The 19,230-nt window shown below is 51.7% G+C and overlaps 1 protein-coding gene and 1 long non-coding RNA gene across 2 annotated transcripts in view; both read right to left on the bottom strand.

The window, feature by feature from the left end:
• YWHAG (tyrosine 3-monooxygenase/tryptophan 5-monooxygenase activation protein gamma) overlaps positions 1-896 on the bottom strand; it is a 28,380-nt gene extending 27,484 nt beyond the window's left edge. Inside the window, exon 1 of the mRNA XM_025923086.2 lies at positions 595-896. Within this exon, the coding sequence (XP_025778871.1) occupies positions 595-681 (87 nt within the window). The 5' untranslated portion in view covers positions 682-896. The remainder of the gene's footprint in view (positions 1-594) is intronic.
• A 1,530-nt stretch (positions 897-2,426) lies between these two features.
• Positions 2,427-9,328, bottom strand: LOC112860142 (uncharacterized). The gene is made up of 2 exons (XR_003223580.2): positions 9,005-9,328; positions 2,427-2,692 (listed from the first exon to the last, which is right to left on the bottom strand). It is a non-coding gene; the product is annotated as an uncharacterized LOC112860142 (long non-coding RNA).
• Positions 9,329-19,230: the final 9,902 nt, after the last annotated feature.

Raw genomic sequence — 19,230 nt, 5'->3', positions numbered from 1 at the left:
GAGAGCAGCAAGGTTTCGATTTTGCACCATTGAGCCCAGGTTTTCAGGAGAGCCTACGTTTTTTCTGTGGAGATTCTAAAGGATCTGTCAGGAGAGGCAATGGGGAATATCGGGGGGGGGGGGGTATTAGAAAACCAGGAGACCTGATGAGTGAATGGGAAAGGCGCCGCCCAGACACCAGGGAGAGAAAGAGGAACCGCATCCATGCGGTCCCCCCGCCCCCACGCCCAGGCTGGGAGGAGGGGAAGTGGGGCACAAAGGATGTTCACGGCCCCCGCTCAAGTCCCCAGGGACCCGGAGACGCGGGGGCCAGAGACCCCGCTCCCGAGACCAGCCCTGCAAGATCCCGCCCCAGCCCGAGTCCGGGGAGGGCCGAGAAGGCAGCGCCGCCGGCCCTGGGGGACGCTCGGGGAGAGGCCGCGTCACAACCCGGGTCCCTATCGCTGCCGGGGCCCTCCCCAGCTCCCCGAGTGAGTGGGGAGGGGCAGTCAACGCTGCAGTCGCGAATGGCGACTAGTCCCTGGGCCGTCCACGCGAAGGCCCGCGTCTGCGAAGGGACTGGGGCGAGGCGGGGGGAGGGGAGGAGAAACTCACGTTCTTCATGGCCGCGGCCATGTCGTCGTAGCGCTCCGCCTGCTCGGCCAGCCGGGCTTTCTGCACCAGTTGCTCGCGGTCCACCATCTTCGAGGGCTGGATCGGGCCGGGTGAGGAGACCGGGGCGGCCTGAAGGGCTCGGAGGGCAGCTACGGCGCGGCTGGAGCCCGTGTGCCGGAGAGACCGACCCACGAAGCGAGCAGCTAAGGCGACGGCGACGGCGGCGGCGCGGAGGCTGCGGCTTGAGCTGCGACCGCGGGACCAGGCGCGAGGCGGCTGCGGCTGCTGTGCGTGCCGCGGGCGGACAACCCCCTGCGGCCCCGCCCACGCCGCGTGACGCAGACGGTCCCGCCTACCCTCCCGCGCACCCCGCCCCGGCCCCGCCCCGGCCCTTCCGCCTCTCGGGCTTCTCCTCCCCGACTCAGCTTACCTTCGCTTTCTGGGCGTCCCTCCCTTCCCCGCTGCCCCCCCGCACAGTGCTCCCCGTTCTTCACTTTACCCCTGTTCCTGCGCCTCAGCTTCTCCAGATCACCCCCAACCTCGCCCCTCACACCGCCCCCCGCCCTGCCAGGTCCCCAGCGCGTGGGCCCCTGGGAATTGTAGTTTGCCCGGCAGTGGGGTGATATGTTGGAGAGATCAAGGACAAAGGGGCAGTTAGGACTACATCTCCCAATGGTCATAGCGCGCGAGCGGAGGTGAAGGGAGGGGTTCTAATTCCGCGGCCACGGGGGACCCCTGGCGGGGACTGAGGCTGCTTCAGTCTTAGCGAGTGCTGATTCACGGCCCCGCCCCATATTCTCCGGGAAATTACGAGGTGAGGGGGCCAGGACCTCAGCCCTGGACCCCGTCTCAGAGATAAAGTAGCAGCAGGCCAAGGAGGGACAGAGGAGAGGACACGCGTCCACCGTAGGTCCAAACTTGCCAGGGTGGTGCCCGCCGGCAGGATGGGTTGAATTACGGAGCTTAATATTGGGAGCTAAACTGTCACCCTCCCCCACAGGCTTCCATTTCCCCACACGCACTTTGAGGTTCTTGGCCCTGATGAGGTGAAAACATGGAAGGACAAATACTGGCCAGGCATACTGGTTAATTTACAGAAAGGATGCAGCTGTCTTCAGGCTGACCCCCGGGGGAGCTCCTTCCTCTCCAGCGTGGAGTGTCAAAGATTAAGTTCTGTTGCCAAGAGCCTACTGTATGCTTCACATGAGGTTGTTATCTGAGGGTTGACCAACCCTTCTCTCCCCACCTAAGACGCACACACTGAGGTCGGGCTGACAAATTCTTGCTCATATGCTTCCATTTTCAACGTTCCGTGGAGCTTACACATCCATAGTTTTGACTGCACATTTTATTGGCTTCATTTTTTTTCCCCGGCAGTTATCTGTTGAGCACCTACTGTGTTCCAAGCACTGTTCTAAGCAATGGGGTACAGCAAGGAACGACACAAAAAAACCCTACCCCCCAGAAAACAGGTAAGATAAAGATAAATATGTCGAGTAAAATGTTAGGAAGTGATAAGGAGTTAAAACAACAACAGGATATGAAGTGTTGTGTATGAGAATCTAGAATGAAGGAGTCTCTGTGAAGGACTATTCAGGCTCTGTGCTAGATGGTAGAGGAAGAGGGCACAGAATCCTGCCCTCAAGGAATTTAGAATGTTTTAAGTGCTGTTAAGTTTTGTTTGTTCGTTTGTTTGTTAATTCTTTCAGGCTGGATAGGAAGAGGTTCTGAAAAGCTTCTCCAGGAAGGTTGGTAACGTTTCCAACCCAGCTCTTAAAAGGATGTGTAGCATTTGAGAGCATGGAAAGGACACAGGCAGCAGGACTCAGAGGCACGTTTTCCCCTGACATATTTATTGTTAGGCAAAGGATCCAAAGTGTTTGTTGCCTTAAGTGACCGGGAGTGGAGTTGGGGATGGAATCCGGAGCCAGAACAGGAGGAGCCCTGAATGGCAGGCAAGGGAGTGAAGTCCTTATCCTGAAATAAGTAGGAAGCCTGTGAGAGATTTTAACGAGGGCAAAAAATGATGAGATTTGCATCCTGCGTCCATCATCGTGGCCTCCTCAGAGCACTGCACAGTGCCTGGCACACAGTAAATCTGTAGAATGTATGAAATAAAGAAATGAATTAATGAATGCATGCACTTTAGGGAGGCTGCCCCGGCAGAAGTGGAGGAGATGGACTGAGTGAGGAGAGGGTCTAGAAATTGCTCTCCCCACCACTGACATAGCATCTAGTCCCTCCTCTCTTACTACAACACTCAGCAAAATGCAGTCCTGGGGGTGAATAAACTCTCCCCCTTCTCCTGTCTCCTACGTGAGTGTTCACCAAGTCATTCCTCTTCCTCTCTCTTCCTCTCTGGTCCAGGCCTGGGCATCACAGGTCCGTGGCAATGAGCCCTCATAGCCAACCCTGCTTGTCCTCCTGTGCATTAAATGTGTCAATGATTCAGGCCCCAGATGCAAAATCTTGGGAACTTCCTGGCTCATTTCAGGCTGCCTCTCTGACCTCTCCACATCAGTTCCTTCCCCCACCAGTTTAATGTGCATTAATATAATAATAATAATAATAATAATTATTATTATTATAAAAATCCAGGCCAAATCTGGTTGGGAAAAGAAAGCAGATGCAAAGAAAAGGATGTTCCAAAGCCAGAGAGGAATGACATCTGCAGTCCCCACATCAAAGCTTCCCTCCAATGGTGCAGGGGAGAGCTGGCCCTGCCCTCCTTTCCTTTTTGATTTTTTTTTTTTTTTTTTTTTTTTTTTTTTGAGACTCTAAGCTTAAAGCTGCAGCAGCCCAGCCGTGCCTGGATGTTGAGAGGGCTGCTTCAGAGGTAGAGCGACATTACACAGAACAAATGGCTTAATCTTCTGGCTTCTTTCGCCACTGCCTGGTACTGCTGAAAAACACCTGGAACAGGGAGGTGGAAAACTAGCATCCTGGCTTCTGCCTGCCCCCCCCCCCACCTCACCCCCCCCCCCCCCCCGGCTCTGTGTGCAAAGCCTGCCCCTTCTCAGGGTTTTAGTTTCCCCAACTTTGAAGGGAGAAATCAAACGAAGTGAGCGCTAGATGCCCCACCCAGCCGCGACAAGACAAAGTTCTAGATTCGGCTTGTTCCTCTTCTTTAGCCTCTCAGCAACAGGGAATCTGTACCTGCAGACCTGGGAGATGATTCAATCCCAAGGATTGAGAGGCTCAAAATCATCCCTGTTTTATAGATCGGGAAGCTCAGGCACGGAGAGGCTGTATGACCAGCCAAAGATCACACATCAGTGACTGAGATGATCAGTGACTGAATTCAAACCCAGGGAGATCGTCCAGACTCCCAATGGCAAGGGCACCCTTCCCTGCCCAGGCTGTGAGGATCTACCCTTTGGCATCTGCTCAGGAAGGGAGGGGCCTTGCCCTCTGGTGATGGGCCTGACACGAGGGCCCTGGGCAAGCACCCTGTATGGCTGACCCTCTGCCCCATCTCCAGCCCTGGAGGACGTGACCTTTAGATCCATGCTCTCTGGCTGAGCTGGCAGACAAGTAGGCCGGCCAGAGACATTAGTGTCCTGCTGTTTCTGTGCAGTCATAAATCACTGCAGTCCCATCCCCTGGCTCCTGGCTTCCTCCTGCGGCTAGAAAGCTCCCTGATTGGCGGGGAGGCGGCAGCAGCGGTGGCAGCAGCAGCAGCAACATCTTCTGAAGCAGGCAATACTCCCCGCCCTGTCCTCTGGGAACACTTCCCTGTCACTCTCCTTGAGGGTTGGGCTGTGGTAGGGGCAGAGCACATAACAGATTCAGAAGCAAAGGACGAAAAAGAAATCTCAGTGGGTGGCCCGCCCTCCTGAGGAGTGTGGGGCAGTGAAGGAAGCCTGTGCTGGGAGGCAGGACCCACAGGTTGAAGCCTTGACTTTGCTATTGATCTTGCTGAGTGACCTTGAGCAAGTCACTTGACCTCTCTGGGCCTCAGACTGTGCATCTATAAAAGAATAGAATTAGACGGCTGCTTCTTAAGATCTGCCAGCCAGTAGCAACAGCCTTTCAGCTGGCCCGCCTCAATGTCTTCCCAGCCTCTCCAGTAAAAGATCTAAAAGATCTTTCCAAATAGACATCCCATCTTCTTCCCTTGCCTTGGCTCCACCATACATGTCACTCCCCTTGCATATGGGCCAAAGTCACTTTGCTTTAGCCTGGAGTTCAAGGCTTTCCTAAGGGCCCCTGCCCACGTCTCTAGCTTCATTTTTCACAGGGCACTCGATGGGCATTTCCTAGCCATGTAGTACCCTCGTCCAACTCCGGGCCTTCTCAAAAGCTATGCCTTCTGCAGGGAACTCCTTCCACTCCTACCCCCATTCAATCCTTACCTCCTATCTTTCAGACTCAGATACTGTAAGTTAAACTGAACTGCTCCCTTTTGGAGCCCCTACCGGCTCCTATGCTACAATACTTCCGGCAAAGGGTTTAAATCTCCTTATTACCCTTATATATATGAGTCTGTCTTTCCCTGAGGTCTTACAAACGGGTTCCTCAAAGACAGAGCTCCACCTGAGCCACCTCTGAGCTCCAAGCCTAGCATGGAGCAGGTTTTCAGGGCAGTTTGGTTCAATGAAAGGGACTCTCCACTTCGAGAAAGGATTGGCCCGGTGATGGTCTAGCCTCTTGAGGGGGATTTGAAAAGTTTTACCCCAAAAGCAATGGTCATGGGCAAGTTGCAGCAAAAACTCGGGAAAGCAGAACCGTAAACGATCCCAGGAACAGATAGGGCTATGGCCAGAAAGGATAGTTTTGAAGAGCATCCGTATAGGATTTCAAAGAAGGGCCTGTTGACATGGGGCTCACTACCAGCAGAAATTCTCTGTTCTGACTCCCTGGAGGCTGACCACTCCTCACCAAACCAGCTTCCCTACTCCAGGACCAAACTCTCAAATCCCCTAAAATCTCCTATGAAGAGGAAGAGATTGAAAAGTCTAATAGATCTTTATATATTTTTTTGAAGATTTCATTGTCTTTCTTTTTTTTTTTTTTAAGTAATTCTACATCCAATGTGAGGCTTGAACTTATAATCCTGAGATCCAGAGTCACATGCTTCATCAACTAAGCCATCCAGGTGCTCCTGACATATCTTTACATTTTAAGTTTTGCATTCCCCTAAAAAGAACCAAATTCAAAATTTACCACACCAATGGAATGTCTGTCACAGTAAAAAAAAAAAAAAAAAAAAAAAAAAAAAAAGGGTCATTTTCTCAAACAAAGAGATAAACTGTGCCATTCCCAAGAGATGGGCGTTCCTGGTGCCCCTGGGTGGTTCAGTGGGTTAAGCATCTGACTCTCGGTTTCAGTTCAGGTTGTAATCTTGCAGTTCGTGAGTTCGAGCCCTGTGCTGGGCTCTGTGCTGACAATGTAGAGCCTGCTTGGCATTTCTCTCTCCCTCTCTCTCTGCCCCTCCCCAACTTGCTGTGGTGCACTTTCTGTCAAAAAATAAATAGGGGTGCCTGGGTGGCTCTGTTCGACTTCCTCTCAGGTCATGATCTCATGGTTCCTGGGTTCGAGCCCTGCGTCGGGCTCTGTGCAGACAGCTCAAAGCCTGGAGCCTGCTTCAGATTCTGTGTCTATCTCTTTCTCTGCCCTACCTTACTCATGCTCTGTCTCTCTCAAAAATAAATTAGCATTAGGTAAATAAACATTAAATAAATAAATAAATAAATAACCTTTAAAATAATAATAATAAAGTGAAAAGAAAGAGATAGGTGTTCCAGAGCAGAGGCGCCTGAGCTAGGATCTTCTCCCAAAACTCAGCTATGTAAACTTGGGCCAAATGCTTCACCAATCTGGACCTCAGATTCCCTACTGAATCTTTTTCTGTTTAAGTTTATTTAATTTTTTGAGAGGGAGTTAGAGCACGAGTGGGGGAGGGCCAGAGGGACAGGGAGGGAGAGGATCCCAACCAGGCTCTGCACTGAGCCCAACATGGGGCTCGAACTAATGAAACATGAGATCATGATCTCAGCTGAAGTCAAGAATCAGATGCTCAACCACTCAACCGACTGAGCCACCCAGGTGACCCTCCCCACCGAATCTTAAAGAGAAATCTCCACCCTGCTCTCTGAATTGTACGATGGCAGGAATATGTTCTTTGACTTGGTAGAGGGGTCTGAAGCAGCGTTCTGAGGCTTCAAACTCCAACGGAGGACTCGTGGGAGACTGATAGTGATGAGGTGGTGGCAGCCTGCCAACTGATCACACGGAGTGAGGTGGACCTTTCTATCTTTGGAGGATTGCAAGCTTCAGAGAGCCCACCAATGCCTGCTCATCTCAAGGAAGCAATTTCTCCATCAGCTGGAGCTGTATGGTGATGACACGAGCGGGTCTGGAGGGCTTGGGGCAGGAATCAGGGGTCAAGGGTCAGCAGATAAACAGTGATTCTCAAGCTGGCTGGACATCACTGCTTCCCAATACCTGGGGTTGGGGGAGTGTGTCGAAAATAGAGTCCCAGGTGCAGCTTAGACATCCTGGGTCAGAATCTCTAAGGGTGGGGTCCGGGGAACTGTATGCTTTCAAAGCTCTCTGGGGGATTCTTCCTATCACCCATGGTCTGCCAGGGTAACCTCAAAAGGCCCTGGCGACTTTGAAGGAGGAGAGGCTGGGTTGCCTGAAGAGGAAGTCAAGCGGCCATGAGGCCTTCTGAGAACTGTCTGGGAGAGGTGGGGGAACTGGCATTTTCTCGTGTTGGCCATTCTGCCGAGTCAGCCCAGCACTAATGCTTCCAGAGTGCAAATCCCACTCGGTCATGTAAAAGGAACACTGGTGCTGACGCAGCAGGCAGTCGGGAGCCCAGGCTGCACCAGGGGACAGACACTCCGCACCAACTCCTCACTCCGGGCCCCGGGACAGGCAGGGGCCAGAGGCACTCCCTCCATGCCAAGCCTCAAGTGAGCCAAGACGACTCGAGAGCATGGGGCCTGCACCGTGCTCTGAGTTTTGGGCCCAGCCAGGCTTCCTCTCCGTCTTCCTGGAGTTTGGGGTTCATAATTGGAAGGGACAATAGGAGGACTCCTGTTAGTCCAGGAGAGGAATCCCTTCCTTACGCGGCACCCCACCTCCTGGGTGTCGGCCCTTGCTAGCACCCCTCCAGCCACAGATCATTTGCTGTTCTCCTGAGGTCCCCCTTCCTCTTCGGGACAGCACTCCTGTTCCCAGAGCATCTGTCCATTGTTCCTCATTCTGCCTCCCAGCATTGCAAGAAGGAGGAGAAGGCTTCTCCCCAAAAACCTTTTATGTGTAAGGCCAGAACGCTGAAGCCCTGTGGTCTCCACACTGGACGGTTTCCCCAGCAGCGGAAAGTAGGTTTGAGCACATGCTTTTCTGCCTCCAGAGTGCCTGATATGCGATGCAAACGGAAAGATGGCCAAAAAGAGATTGCCAGGACACGCAGTACCGATTCCCTGCGCACAGAGGCTTCTACGAGGCCGAAGGACACTTCGTGACAAAGAGGAGGGGTTTGGTCTCCAACCTCATGGCAGCAGCGCCCCTTCCCCCAACCCAGGCTGGGTGCCCAGCTACATCCAAGTCTTACCTGGGGGTCTATAATCGATGCTCCTCCCCCCAAGTCCTCACCTTAGTCTCTAATCTCAGAGAGCCGGGAAAGGCCAATAGGTGAGAAAAAAGAACAGGAGAGTGGATGTGATTGTTCCCATGCCCCTATAGACACTAGAGAACCCATAGCACAGATGAGGAACCCAAGGCACACAGAAGATAAGTAACCTGTCCAGGTCATACAGCTAGTAAGTGGAGGCTTTGGGTCATAAAGGAGGTTCATGTGTCTCTTACTCCTTATCCACCATCTGGAAGCACCCAGCTGGGCCTATTTCTTTTCTTTTTCTTTTTTGATGTTTTTATTTAGTTTTGAGAGAGAAAGAGAGAGAGAGAAAGAGAGAGACAGGGTGGGAGCAGGGGAGGAGCAGAGAGAGGGAGACGCAGAGTATGAAGCATGCTCCAGGCTCTGAGCTGTCAGCACAGAGCCTGACGTGGGCTCTAACTCACAAACCCCATGAGACCATGACCTGAGCCGAAATCAGGGGCTCAACTGATTGAGCCATCCAGGCGCCCCTCTTGGTTTTTGTTTTTGTTTTGTTTTGTTTTTAACTTTTTTCAATGTTTCTTTGTTTTTTCAATGTTCCAGTGTTTTTTTTTTTAACTTTTTTCAATGTTTATTTTTGAGGGAGAGGGCGCACAAGTGGGGGAGGGACAGAGAGAGGGGGACAGAGGATCTGAAGCCGGCTCTGCACTTTCAGATGCAGGGCTCAAACTCACGAACCGTGAGATCATGACCTGAGCCAAAGGTGGACACTCAACCGACTGAGCCCCCCAAGCGCCCCCAGCTGGGTCTGTTTCTAACGGAGGGAGGAAGTAAGTGACTTACTCATTCACAGGAAGGAGTGTGGTCTCTAGGGGAGTGAATCAGAGCAAAAGCCCTCCCAGAGAAGTTGGAGGGACCGCAGTTTCCAGGTGTACAGCCCACGGGGGTGGCCATCCATGCTGGGTTCCAGGTCCTGGGACAGTGAACAGAACTGCTCCACTAATGACTTGCTGAATAACTTTAAACAAATTACTTCTCTTCTCTGGAACTCTGTCCCTCCTTTGCCAAATGAGGAACCAATGACTCATGACGCATCAGGTCAAAACAAGCCACTTGGGCTAATACTAAAACCTTTACATTTTGATACCTTCTCTAAAATGATCTGAACTCAGGTTCTCCCGTGCAGATCAGAAGCACCCAATGATGTCACGGGGCTTTGCTGGCTATCTGTGATATCACGGGGCTTTCCTGGGTTCTAGGGAGGAGAGAACAAGTAAAAAGGTGCCAAGAGGAACCAAGGTTGGGAATCTCAGAATGGACCAGCCCTTCAGAATCTTCAGCTAGGAGAGGTTTCACGCAAGGCAGAAAAAATTGGCATTTTAGAACACAGGCACTGTGGCAGCTGGGACAGAGGATGGACTGGATGAGAAGAAGGCCAGAGGGAGGGAGACCACTTGGGGGGTTCCTGTGAGAGGTGGGAGGTTGGGTCAGGGCCGGCCGTTGTAGTGGCTGTGGGAGGTGGGACATACCCAGCCTGACTCCCAAGATGATCCCATTTTCCGAGATAGAACAGGCTTAAGGGAAAGGTGATGGGCTCAGTTGGGAAGTGACAAGTGTGAAACCGTATCTAGGGGTGCCTGGGTGGCTCAGTCAGTTAAACGTCTGACTCTTGGTTTCAGCTGAAGTCATGATCTCACAGTTCCTGAGTCTGAGCCCTGCATCCGGCTCCACCTCACATGGCAGAGCCTGCTTGGGATTCTCTCTCCCTCTCTCTCTGCCCCTCCCCCACTTGTGCTCACTCTCTCTCTCAAAAATAAATAAATTAAAAAAAAAAAAAGAGTATCTAAGTATAGGGTTGTTGAATCATTGTATTGCACACAGGAAACTGATACAGCACGATATGTATGTTAACTATGCTGGGCTGAAAATATAAAAAAACAAATTAATAAAATTTAAAATTTAATTTAGTTGAAAGAAAGAAAGAATATCCGAATGAGATGCCCAGGTTGGGGCCGGAAGTAGAAATCTGAAACAGCAGGCCCTCACGCATGGGCTCAAGAGGAGACCTGGAAGGGGGCGCCTGGGTGGCGCAGTTGGTTAAGCGTCCGACTTCAGCTAGGTCACGATCTCGCGGTCCGGGAGTTCGAGCCTCGCGTCAGGCTCTGGGCTGATGGCTCAGAGCCTGGAGCCTGTTTCCGATTCTGTGTCTCCCTCCCTCTCTGCCCCTCCCCCGTTCATGCTCTGTCTCTCTCGTCCCCCAAAAAAATAAATAAACGTTGAAAAAAAAAATTAAAAAAAAAAAAAAAAAAGAGGAGACCTGGAGGGAGCACCAGGAAAACCAGAGTTCTTGTGTCTCAGGGATCATGGAATGATGTGATCACCAGATCCTCCTGGTGCTCTATGGCCATGTTGCTAGATGCCTGCAGAAAACTCATGTGAGGGCAGAAAGGAAGACCTTTTCTTTCTTTCTTTCTTTCTTTCTTTCTTTCTTTCTTTCTTTCTTTCTTTCTCAATATTTATTTTTGAGAGAGAGAGAGAGAGAGAGAGCAAGCAGGGGAGGGGCAGAGAGAGAGGGAGACAGAGGATCTGAAGTAGGCTCCACGCTGTCAGTGCAAAGCCCGATGCGGGGCTCAAACGTACGAACCACGGGATCATGACCTGAGCCGAAGTCAGACATTCAACCCACTGAGCCACCCAGGAGCCCCAGGAAGGCCTTTTCTTGAGTTAGGGCATCCTTGTTGACCTAGGCCAGCAATTTGGACAGCAAGGGGTAAAGGGGTGAAGAGTTAAAATGTGGAGCCGACTGCTTTCATCAGCAATTTAATGGTCAGATGAAGGAGAGAGAAGCCTATGTTCTGGCAGCTCAGGCAGAGGGAGGGTTTTATTTGTTCCGGAGGAGGCTGAGGGTTGTTTCAATGCTCAGAGGAGTGGCTGGAAGAGGAGAGGACTGGGAGGGACAGGGGGGTGAGCTGAGGTGGGAGAGGGCAGGGTCCCCAGATGAGGGGTCAGCTGGGATGGCAGGTGGGTGGATGGGTCTCTGAGTGAAAAGCAGGGAGGTTCCTGGGAACCTCTTTCTCTGAGAAGGAGAAGCTGAAGTCATTCGCTGCTGAGTCATGAGAGGAGGAGGGAGGTTTGAGGAAGTATCTGGGGAGGATGGGGGAGTGAGCTGGGGAAAGACCGGCCATTCCAGGACTGGCTGGACCCAGAGGCCACCACACAGGGCCCCTGTCCGCACAGACTTGTGCTTTTCACCTGCAGCCCTGGCAATGTGAGTCTTAGCTAAGAAGGCGAAGGTCAGATCACCTGGAGCAGGCAGTGGTCAGCTGTGGCCAAGTTGTTGAGGGGCCAAGGGTCTGGGGGACAGGGAGGGAGCCTGATATAGCAAAGGAGTGAGGGCCCAGATGGGCCAAGGACTGAGCTAGGTAAGGGAAATAGAGGCCAGGAGGGAGTCAGGCGCGGGAGGCCTCAGGGACAGGGAAGAGCAGGGAGTGGGGAGGAGGGAAGTGGATGTGACACAGGAGTGTCGTCATTCTCAGAGGACCCCCAAGGCCTGAAGAAAATTCTGGGGAGTAGTCATGGCTAAGGTTAAAGGTTAAAGAGCTTCCCCGAGAGGCTCTGATGCAAGACGCTTGTCCTGTGGATGCTGGAATCCCAGGAGGCAGGGCCTGGGGAAAAGGCAAACTCCCATCAGGCCACAGGCCTCAGGAATGCCACCCGGGACCGGCTGTTTAGGCAAAGGGACGAGTCACAGAGCTGCAAGGCCTGAGCCCCAAGGAAGGGGACTTGCTCGAGGCATTTGGAAGGAGCAGAACTGGCAGGACACCTCATGGCTTGCACCATCATACCTCTCCGTTCTGCCTGGCACAGAGGCCTGCCACTCACACATCTTGTTCCCCTAACTGATCTCTGGGGCACACTTCCGCCTCCGAGATGGGTACGATTCAGGCCCTCTTGAGCTTCATAACAAAGGGAAGAGGAAGTCAAGGGCTTGAACAAATAGGAGCATGACCACGGTGCACCCTGCTTGGTCGTTTGTGGGGTTTGTTTTTGTTTTTTTGGGTTTTTTTTGGGGGGGGGTTGTTTTGTTTTTAGTAGTTTTTTTTATCCACTGGGTTATGCAGAGTAGAGAGCATTCCCAAGGGGCTGGATGTCCTGGGGATCCTCCCAAGGGAGGGGAAAGAGCAGGGAGAAGGTCCTGAGGCTGAGCTTCGCCCCCCCCCCCCCCGGAAAAAAACAGAGATTAGAGAACAGTAATGACAGAGAGATAGACACACTGTAGTAGAGACAACAGACCCAGAGAGAGAGAGAGAGAAGGAGAGAGACAAGGATTCAACAGAGGGACGGACAGGAAGACAGACCGCCTGAGACAGAGACGGGGAGAGAAGGTGCTGAGCAGGCTGGCCAGGTGCCCACGGCTCATCCGGGAAGCTGCTGGGCTGGACCCAATCAGTGCAAGATGGATGGCTGCTTTGGGAGGGCGAGAGGCCGCCAGGCAGGGCAGCTGGGCCGTCTCTCCCAACTGCACGACGCGCTGCAGAAAGCCCGGCCAGCTGACCCTGTTTCCCAATAGGCCGATGGTGGGGTGCGCCCTCGGAGCTTCCTCAAGGACAGCAGGAGGGTGAGGAAGGGCTCTGCTTTGGAGACACGGACCCCAGCTCTGCCTCTCACTAGCTGTGAGGTCTCGAGGCCATCGAGTTCCCTGGGCTGTCTTCATTCCCAGCTCTAAAATGAGAACCACCACCCCGGTCCTCAGTGATTCTGACATGTTTTCACCTGCTCCGCAGAAACAGGGACCTGGGTGAGCTGGGACGTCACAGTGTCCTTCAGGTCCAACAGGAAGATGAAGGGAACAGATGCCTTCTGTGCCTGGCACCCTTTGGGGCTAGTTCCAAAAATCTGGCCAAGCAGTTTGGGCTGAGGGTGGTGGTGAGTCAGGAGAATAGGTTGTGACCCCAGGTCCCAGAGTTGCACAACTGATAAAGATCCCACCAGTAAAGGGCTCCTATCCAGCTCCCCTTACTTCCAAACCCCGGCACTTATGCTCGGTGCCAACCCCCACAGCAACAGGGAAGTAGACAGGGGCAAGTTTCATCGTTCTGTCCTAACCATCCAAGGGCTCTACTCCAGACAGTAGCCCTCAGCAGCAGGACTGGGAGAGACTCTTGCTCCTGGTCACCAAGGCCACCTGCACCCTAGCCTCATCCAGTCTCTCTGCCATTCATTTACCCCTTCATTCACTCAAACATCGAACATCTACCAGGTGCACTGGTAGGTGTGATGAGCCCAGGATGCGGGAAGAGGACACAGAGGGGATCAATCAACCTCTCCCCGCCTATCCAAACCTCAGCTTAAATGTTCCCTCTTCCGGAAGGCTTCCCATAACATCTACTAGGATTGAGGCCTTTTTCCACCTCTGAGCCCATAACACTTCTCCAAAGACCCACATCCTGGGGTCTTATACAAGGTCTAGGAACGTATATGCATTATATCCCTATAGATGGTCTCCTTTCTGGAGGCAGAGCCCACTCCCCGTTCATCTTTGCCTCCTACAGAGCCCAGCACAGTAGCAAGGGGTCAGAGTTCGAAGGATACATATTTGCCAGTCTTTGAACCCCAACGATGCATAATAATTACTGTCTTTAAACCTCAGTCTTTTCACTTGTAAAGTGAGGACAATAATCTTCACTTGCCAGTGTGGCCAGATGGATCAAATGAGATATTGCATGCGAGGTCCCCTGGCAAGCTGGAGGCCCTACACTCCTTGCAGCCATGGGCTGTTGCTAATAATATAGCAATCTCAGGGCCGGAGCTGGGCTCAGAGAGGCAGGGAGCAGGCGCCCCTCTGTCTGCAGCTTCCCCTGCCTGACGGTGTGGAGGGGTTCTCTGAGCCTGAAACAACCCAAATGTGGGCAGCCAGACTGCAGGGGCAGGAGAGAAGCTGTGGGAACCCGGACACCCAGTTTCCAAGTCTGCCTTTAGCTCAAGGTGAGTGACCTTGGTCGGGGTAGTCCCTTTTCTGAGCATGAGGTTATCCATCTGCCAAGCGGGAATAGTAATTCCGGGCTGGCAGCAGAGAGGAGGCGAGGCCCCGGTGAGGGCTGCAATGCGTAGGAACCCCCACATCAGTGTCCAAATACTGTGCACTTGTGGGGTCACAGAAGAGGAGTGCGCCAACCCCTCTGCAGACATCACCTCTTGCCTTCTATCCTGACTGGGTCAGACAGCAGCCCCTTTCCCTGGCAGACTGGGCATTCATTTCTGGGCCAGAGTGGTGCTCAAATACTTGCTGAATGGGAGAATGAATGAATTAATGAATGAATGAATAGGAACCCAGGAAGCATTAGAGCTCCCTTTAGACAGGTCAACAGCTCATCCTGTGCTCACTGTCTACCACTCCCACCAGAGTCCAACCACCCTCACCTCCCCTGCATTAATGCGGCAGTCTCTAGTCTCTCTACTTCTATATTATTACCCGACAAGCTCTCTCTTCTCCATAGGGTGCCCAGGGTGATCTTTATAAAATTCAGATCTTATGTCTCTCCTCTGCTTATAAACCGCTAGTTAGCCAACTGGTACCCTCATGATAATCTCCATAATCTTTAATGAGCCTACAAGGCTCTCCTCCCTTCTAAACCCACCATCTCGATTGAACCTCCATTCCAGCCATCTGATTTTCCTCCCACCCCAATAAGGCCAGCCTCCTTTTCCTCTTCTGAAAAGTAACTTTCCTCTCAAAGTTTTCCCTGGCCTCTCCCCCCAGTATAAATTAGGGGCCCCTGTAACCTGACCCTTACTTAACACTGTTCTTTCCCATTGCAATGCTCATCAGGCTTTGATGGAATTTTTGCTTCATCTCCCGCCTGGACTGTAAACTCTTGAAGAGCATAGACCTGGTTTGCCCTGCAATGGAGCTTTTCATCCCTACCTGGCACAAGGAAGGGGCTCAGAATATTTGATGAGTAGCTGAGTGAGCTGGAAAGAAAGACTGCAGGGAGTCTTTGAGAGTAAGCGCAAGCAGGAGCAGAGGCCAGGATGGGTGGCCGGAGAGAGGGGCAGAGCCAGCCTCCGAGACAGAGCATCTGGCCTTGACTATGAGTTTGAGAATCCACTAAGAGCCAGAGATCACCTTCCCAGCCTTGCCTGTATCACGAAAGCCCTGAGAGCCAACTCCAGAGACCACATGGGCCACATCCTCAGAGTATGACCCTGCGCCCCTCCCTGTGCCTTTGCTCGGGTGCCTCTAAGAGCGCGGCTGGTTGTTAGACTCTCAGTCTAGTGTGCATGTCTGGGAGTGTTCAAGGGTGCCCTTCTCTAATTTGTTCACTCAAAAACTGGCTTTACAGTTTTAACAAGCCTCTGTAGGTTAATCCTCCCCTCTGGAAACAAGAGTGGAGACCCCAGCCGGGCCCGAGTGGTGGGCCAGTCTTTTAAGCTGCGAAAGGCCTCACAGACTAGAAAATGTCGCCTGCACTCCAAGCTCCCGGCGGTCATTCCCCATCGTTCCTTCCCACGCCGCCGAGATAGGCTGCACCAGGGCTCCCTGGCCCAGGTTCCGGCCAGCCCCACCCGTCCAGTGGCCGGGGCCGAACACTCCCAAAAGCTCCAACGGGTGCGCCCGGGAGGGGCTATTTCCAGGGGAGGAGAGGGCGTCTCCTTTGCTTTAGGTTCGTCTCAACGGCACTTCGCAGCTTGCTGTGATTGGCTGTGCCGTTCCCAGGCTCTCCAATCGGGAGGCCAGCGCGGAGCCAGGGGTGGGGCTTCAGTTCCCACGCGGGACGGGCGCCTACTCGCTTTTTCTCTGTCCGCCATGCCCCGCTAGCGCCAGGGCGGTGACTCAGCTGGAAGGCGCGACCCGACTGGGCCGGAAAGGCCAAGCCGTGTGGCTCCCTCCGGGCCCGCGGCACTGAGCACTGAGCGGGTGGGACTCGGGCAAGGATTTGTGGGTTGGGGTGGGAGTCCCTACATGTGATTCCCCGATCTTTCTATGTGATCTGGAGAAGCTCCAGAGCCTTCTCTGTAGTTTCCCTTTTCTGCGGTAGAGATTAGAATACTGGGAGATCTTGAGACAAGCTAGGACTAGCTAGTTAGCAGAAAGAGCGTGGGGCTTTTGGGAATTTACTCTGGTTGCAAATCCCTCCCCCTAGTTAACCAGTTGTGGGATCCTGGCCAATCGCCAAAGACTCGTGTGTAAAATCAGAGAAGGATTTTACCTTCATCCTCGGTTGTGATGGTGAGAATAAGACAAAATGACATAGATACACAGAAGGCAGCAAAATTCCAATTAGGACAGCCAGCTTTGATGAGCAAAACAAAAAGGGCAGTTTTGGAAAGCTAGCCCTGGAGGCTAGGCTTTGGATAAGATAGCTAGACAGTTCTGCATGAGAAATGAGCAAGAACCCAATTGAAGAGTGGGCAACGGCCTTGAATAGACATTTCTCCAAAGAAGATATATAAATAGCCAATAAGAACAAGGAAAGATACTCAACATAATTAGTCATTAAAAAGGTGTAGGGTGCCTGGCTGGCTCAGTCAGTGGAGCATGCGACACTTTTTTTTTTTTTAAGTTTATTTATTTATTTTGAGAGAGACAGAGACAGCATGAGTGGAGGAGGAGCAGAGAGGGGGGAGAGAGAGAATCCCAAGCAGGCGCCACACTGTCAGCCCAGAGACTGATGCCAGGCTTGGCCCCACGAAATCGTGAGATCATGACGTGAGCTGAAACCAAGAGTCAGACACTTAACTGACTGAGCCACCCAGGTGCCCCAAAAATGTTTAAAAAATAAAGACGCAAATCAAAACCAGGAGGTACCGCTTCACAACCACTAGGCTGGCTAGAATTTCATTTGTTTTTGTCTTAGAATTTTTTTTTTTTTTAATAGGATGTGGAGTGTTGGAACCCAGGTCATTGCGGGTGGGAATGTAAGAGGTGCAACCAGTGTGGAAAAGTTTGGTGGTGCCTCAAAATGTCAAACAGGGAATTACCACATGGCTCAGGAATTCCCTTCCTAGGTACGTACCCAAGAGAATTGAAAAGAAATTCTCAAATGGATACTTGTACGTCAATATTCACAGAGCACTATTCATAATTGCCAGAAGGTACAAACAGCCCGAGTATCCATCAACAGATGAATGGATAAACACAATTGGCTGAGTCCACACAAAGGAATATTATTCCACCAGAAAATGAATGACGTCCGGGGGACAAAACAGAAGAGACTCATAAATATGGAGAACAAACTGAGGGTTACTGGAGGGGTTGTGGGAGGGGGATGGGCTAAATGGGTAAGGGGCACTAAGGAATCTACCCCTGAAAACATTGTTGCACTATATGCTAATTTGGATGTAAATTTAAAAAAATTAAAAATTAAATTAAAAGAAAAAGAAAATGAATGGCGTCCTGATACATGCTATAACGCAGATGAACCTTGAAAACATTATTTATTCTAAGTGATAGAAGCCAGACTAGAAAGGCCACCTATTTATTGCATGACTCCGCATCTATGAAATGTCTAGAATCGGCTAATCCACAGAGAAAGTAGATTAGTGGTTGCCAGGAGCTGGGGGAAGGGGAATGAAGAGCGATGGCTCATGGGCATAAGGGTTTTTTGGGGGGAGGGGTGATGAAACGTTCTGGAGTTAGGTGGTGGTGATGGTTGCACAACCCTGTGGATATACTCAAAAAACCACTGCACTGTGTACTTGAAAAGGGTGAGCTTTACGATAAGCAAATTTTATCTCGATGAAACTTATTTAAAAGAGAAAAAAAAAAAGCGCAATGACCAAAAGGCAGGAGTCAGAGGGTTTGCAAAACAGAGAGGAGAAAGAAAGAAGCATAGTAGGAGAAAGGGAGGGTTTCAGCACTGACATAGGCCGTTAGGGCTAGAGTGGAGGAAATGAGTAAAAGTTATCTGGGCATGTGAATGTGTGGGGTGGTGTGTATGAATATAGAAGGGCTTTGTCAAAACAAAGTATCTGCTTCTCAATTTTCAGTTGGTGGTTCGGTCCTTGCTCCAAAGCATCAGCCAAGTGTGGTACAGGCACAGCCTGGAATTGGTGCAACCAGGAATGAAGGGCTTAGTGAACAGGAAAAAGGAGAGTCACGGTGGAGGCAAAAGCAGATGGAAGTTTCAGACATCAGCAAAAGTCAGGAGTGCTTGGCAGAATCTAAGCTCCTGAAGAATTCCTGAGGTTTCTGGTAGGGATGCTGGGTGTCCTACTGTAACAGGAGACACGTGGCTGGGTCCTTTTAAGTAAATTTTGAGAGGCAAGGTGCACTCATCAAGTTGAAAGACGTGGAAGATATCCAAGAGGCTGACATCTGGGGCACCTGTATCACTCATTTTCCAATGGGTTCCCATTGCCCTTGGAAAAAAAACTTCTCCCCACAGCCTAGAAAGCCCCAAGTGATCTCCCCCCCACCACTTTTTCCTGACTCCTCTCTTAGCACGTTCCTCTTTGCTCCAATCATAGAGTGCCCTTCTCTCTGGCCCGTCTACAGCTCAGGCTAAATCCCCACTGAGGGATTTGGAATGTGTCTCCTCAAACCTTTTTGTGGCCAAAAGGTTCATGGCCACCTTCCTCTCATTACTGAGGCCCAACTCAAGCCTCACCTCTTTGGAGACCCTCCCTCACCACCCAGTCCCTAGCAGGACAGCCTGCTTTACGTTCTTTAGAGCACTTATCAGTAGCTCAAATTCTTTCGACTATTTTTTTAAGTTATTTATTTATTTTGAGAGAGAGAGAGAGAGAGAGTGCCTGTAGGCAAACCTGTGCATGAAGGGGGAGGGGCAAAGAGAGGAGAGAGAGAGAGAGAGAGAGAGTGAGAGAGAGAGAGAGAGAGAGAGAGAGAGAGAATCCCAAGTAGACTCTGTGCTCCACGCTGAGCCCAATGTGGGGCTCGATCTCACAACTGTGAGATCATGACCTGAGCCGAAATCAAGGGTCAGACACTTAACTGACTGAGCCACCCAGGCACCTCTCTCTCAACTATTTATATGTTCAATGGCTTATCACTGGTCTTCTCCTCTTGAAGGTAATCCCTGTGCCACGCAGACAGGAAGCTGCTTTAG

The sequence above is a fragment of the Puma concolor genome, chromosome E3, assembly GCF_028749965.1.
Source record: "Puma concolor isolate L17-30 chromosome E3, mPumCon1.1.hap2, whole genome shotgun sequence".
Lineage (NCBI taxonomy): Eukaryota > Metazoa > Chordata > Mammalia > Carnivora > Felidae > Puma > Puma concolor.
Note: the sequence above shows the minus strand (reverse complement) of the source record. Positions and strands in the feature narration are given on the sequence as shown.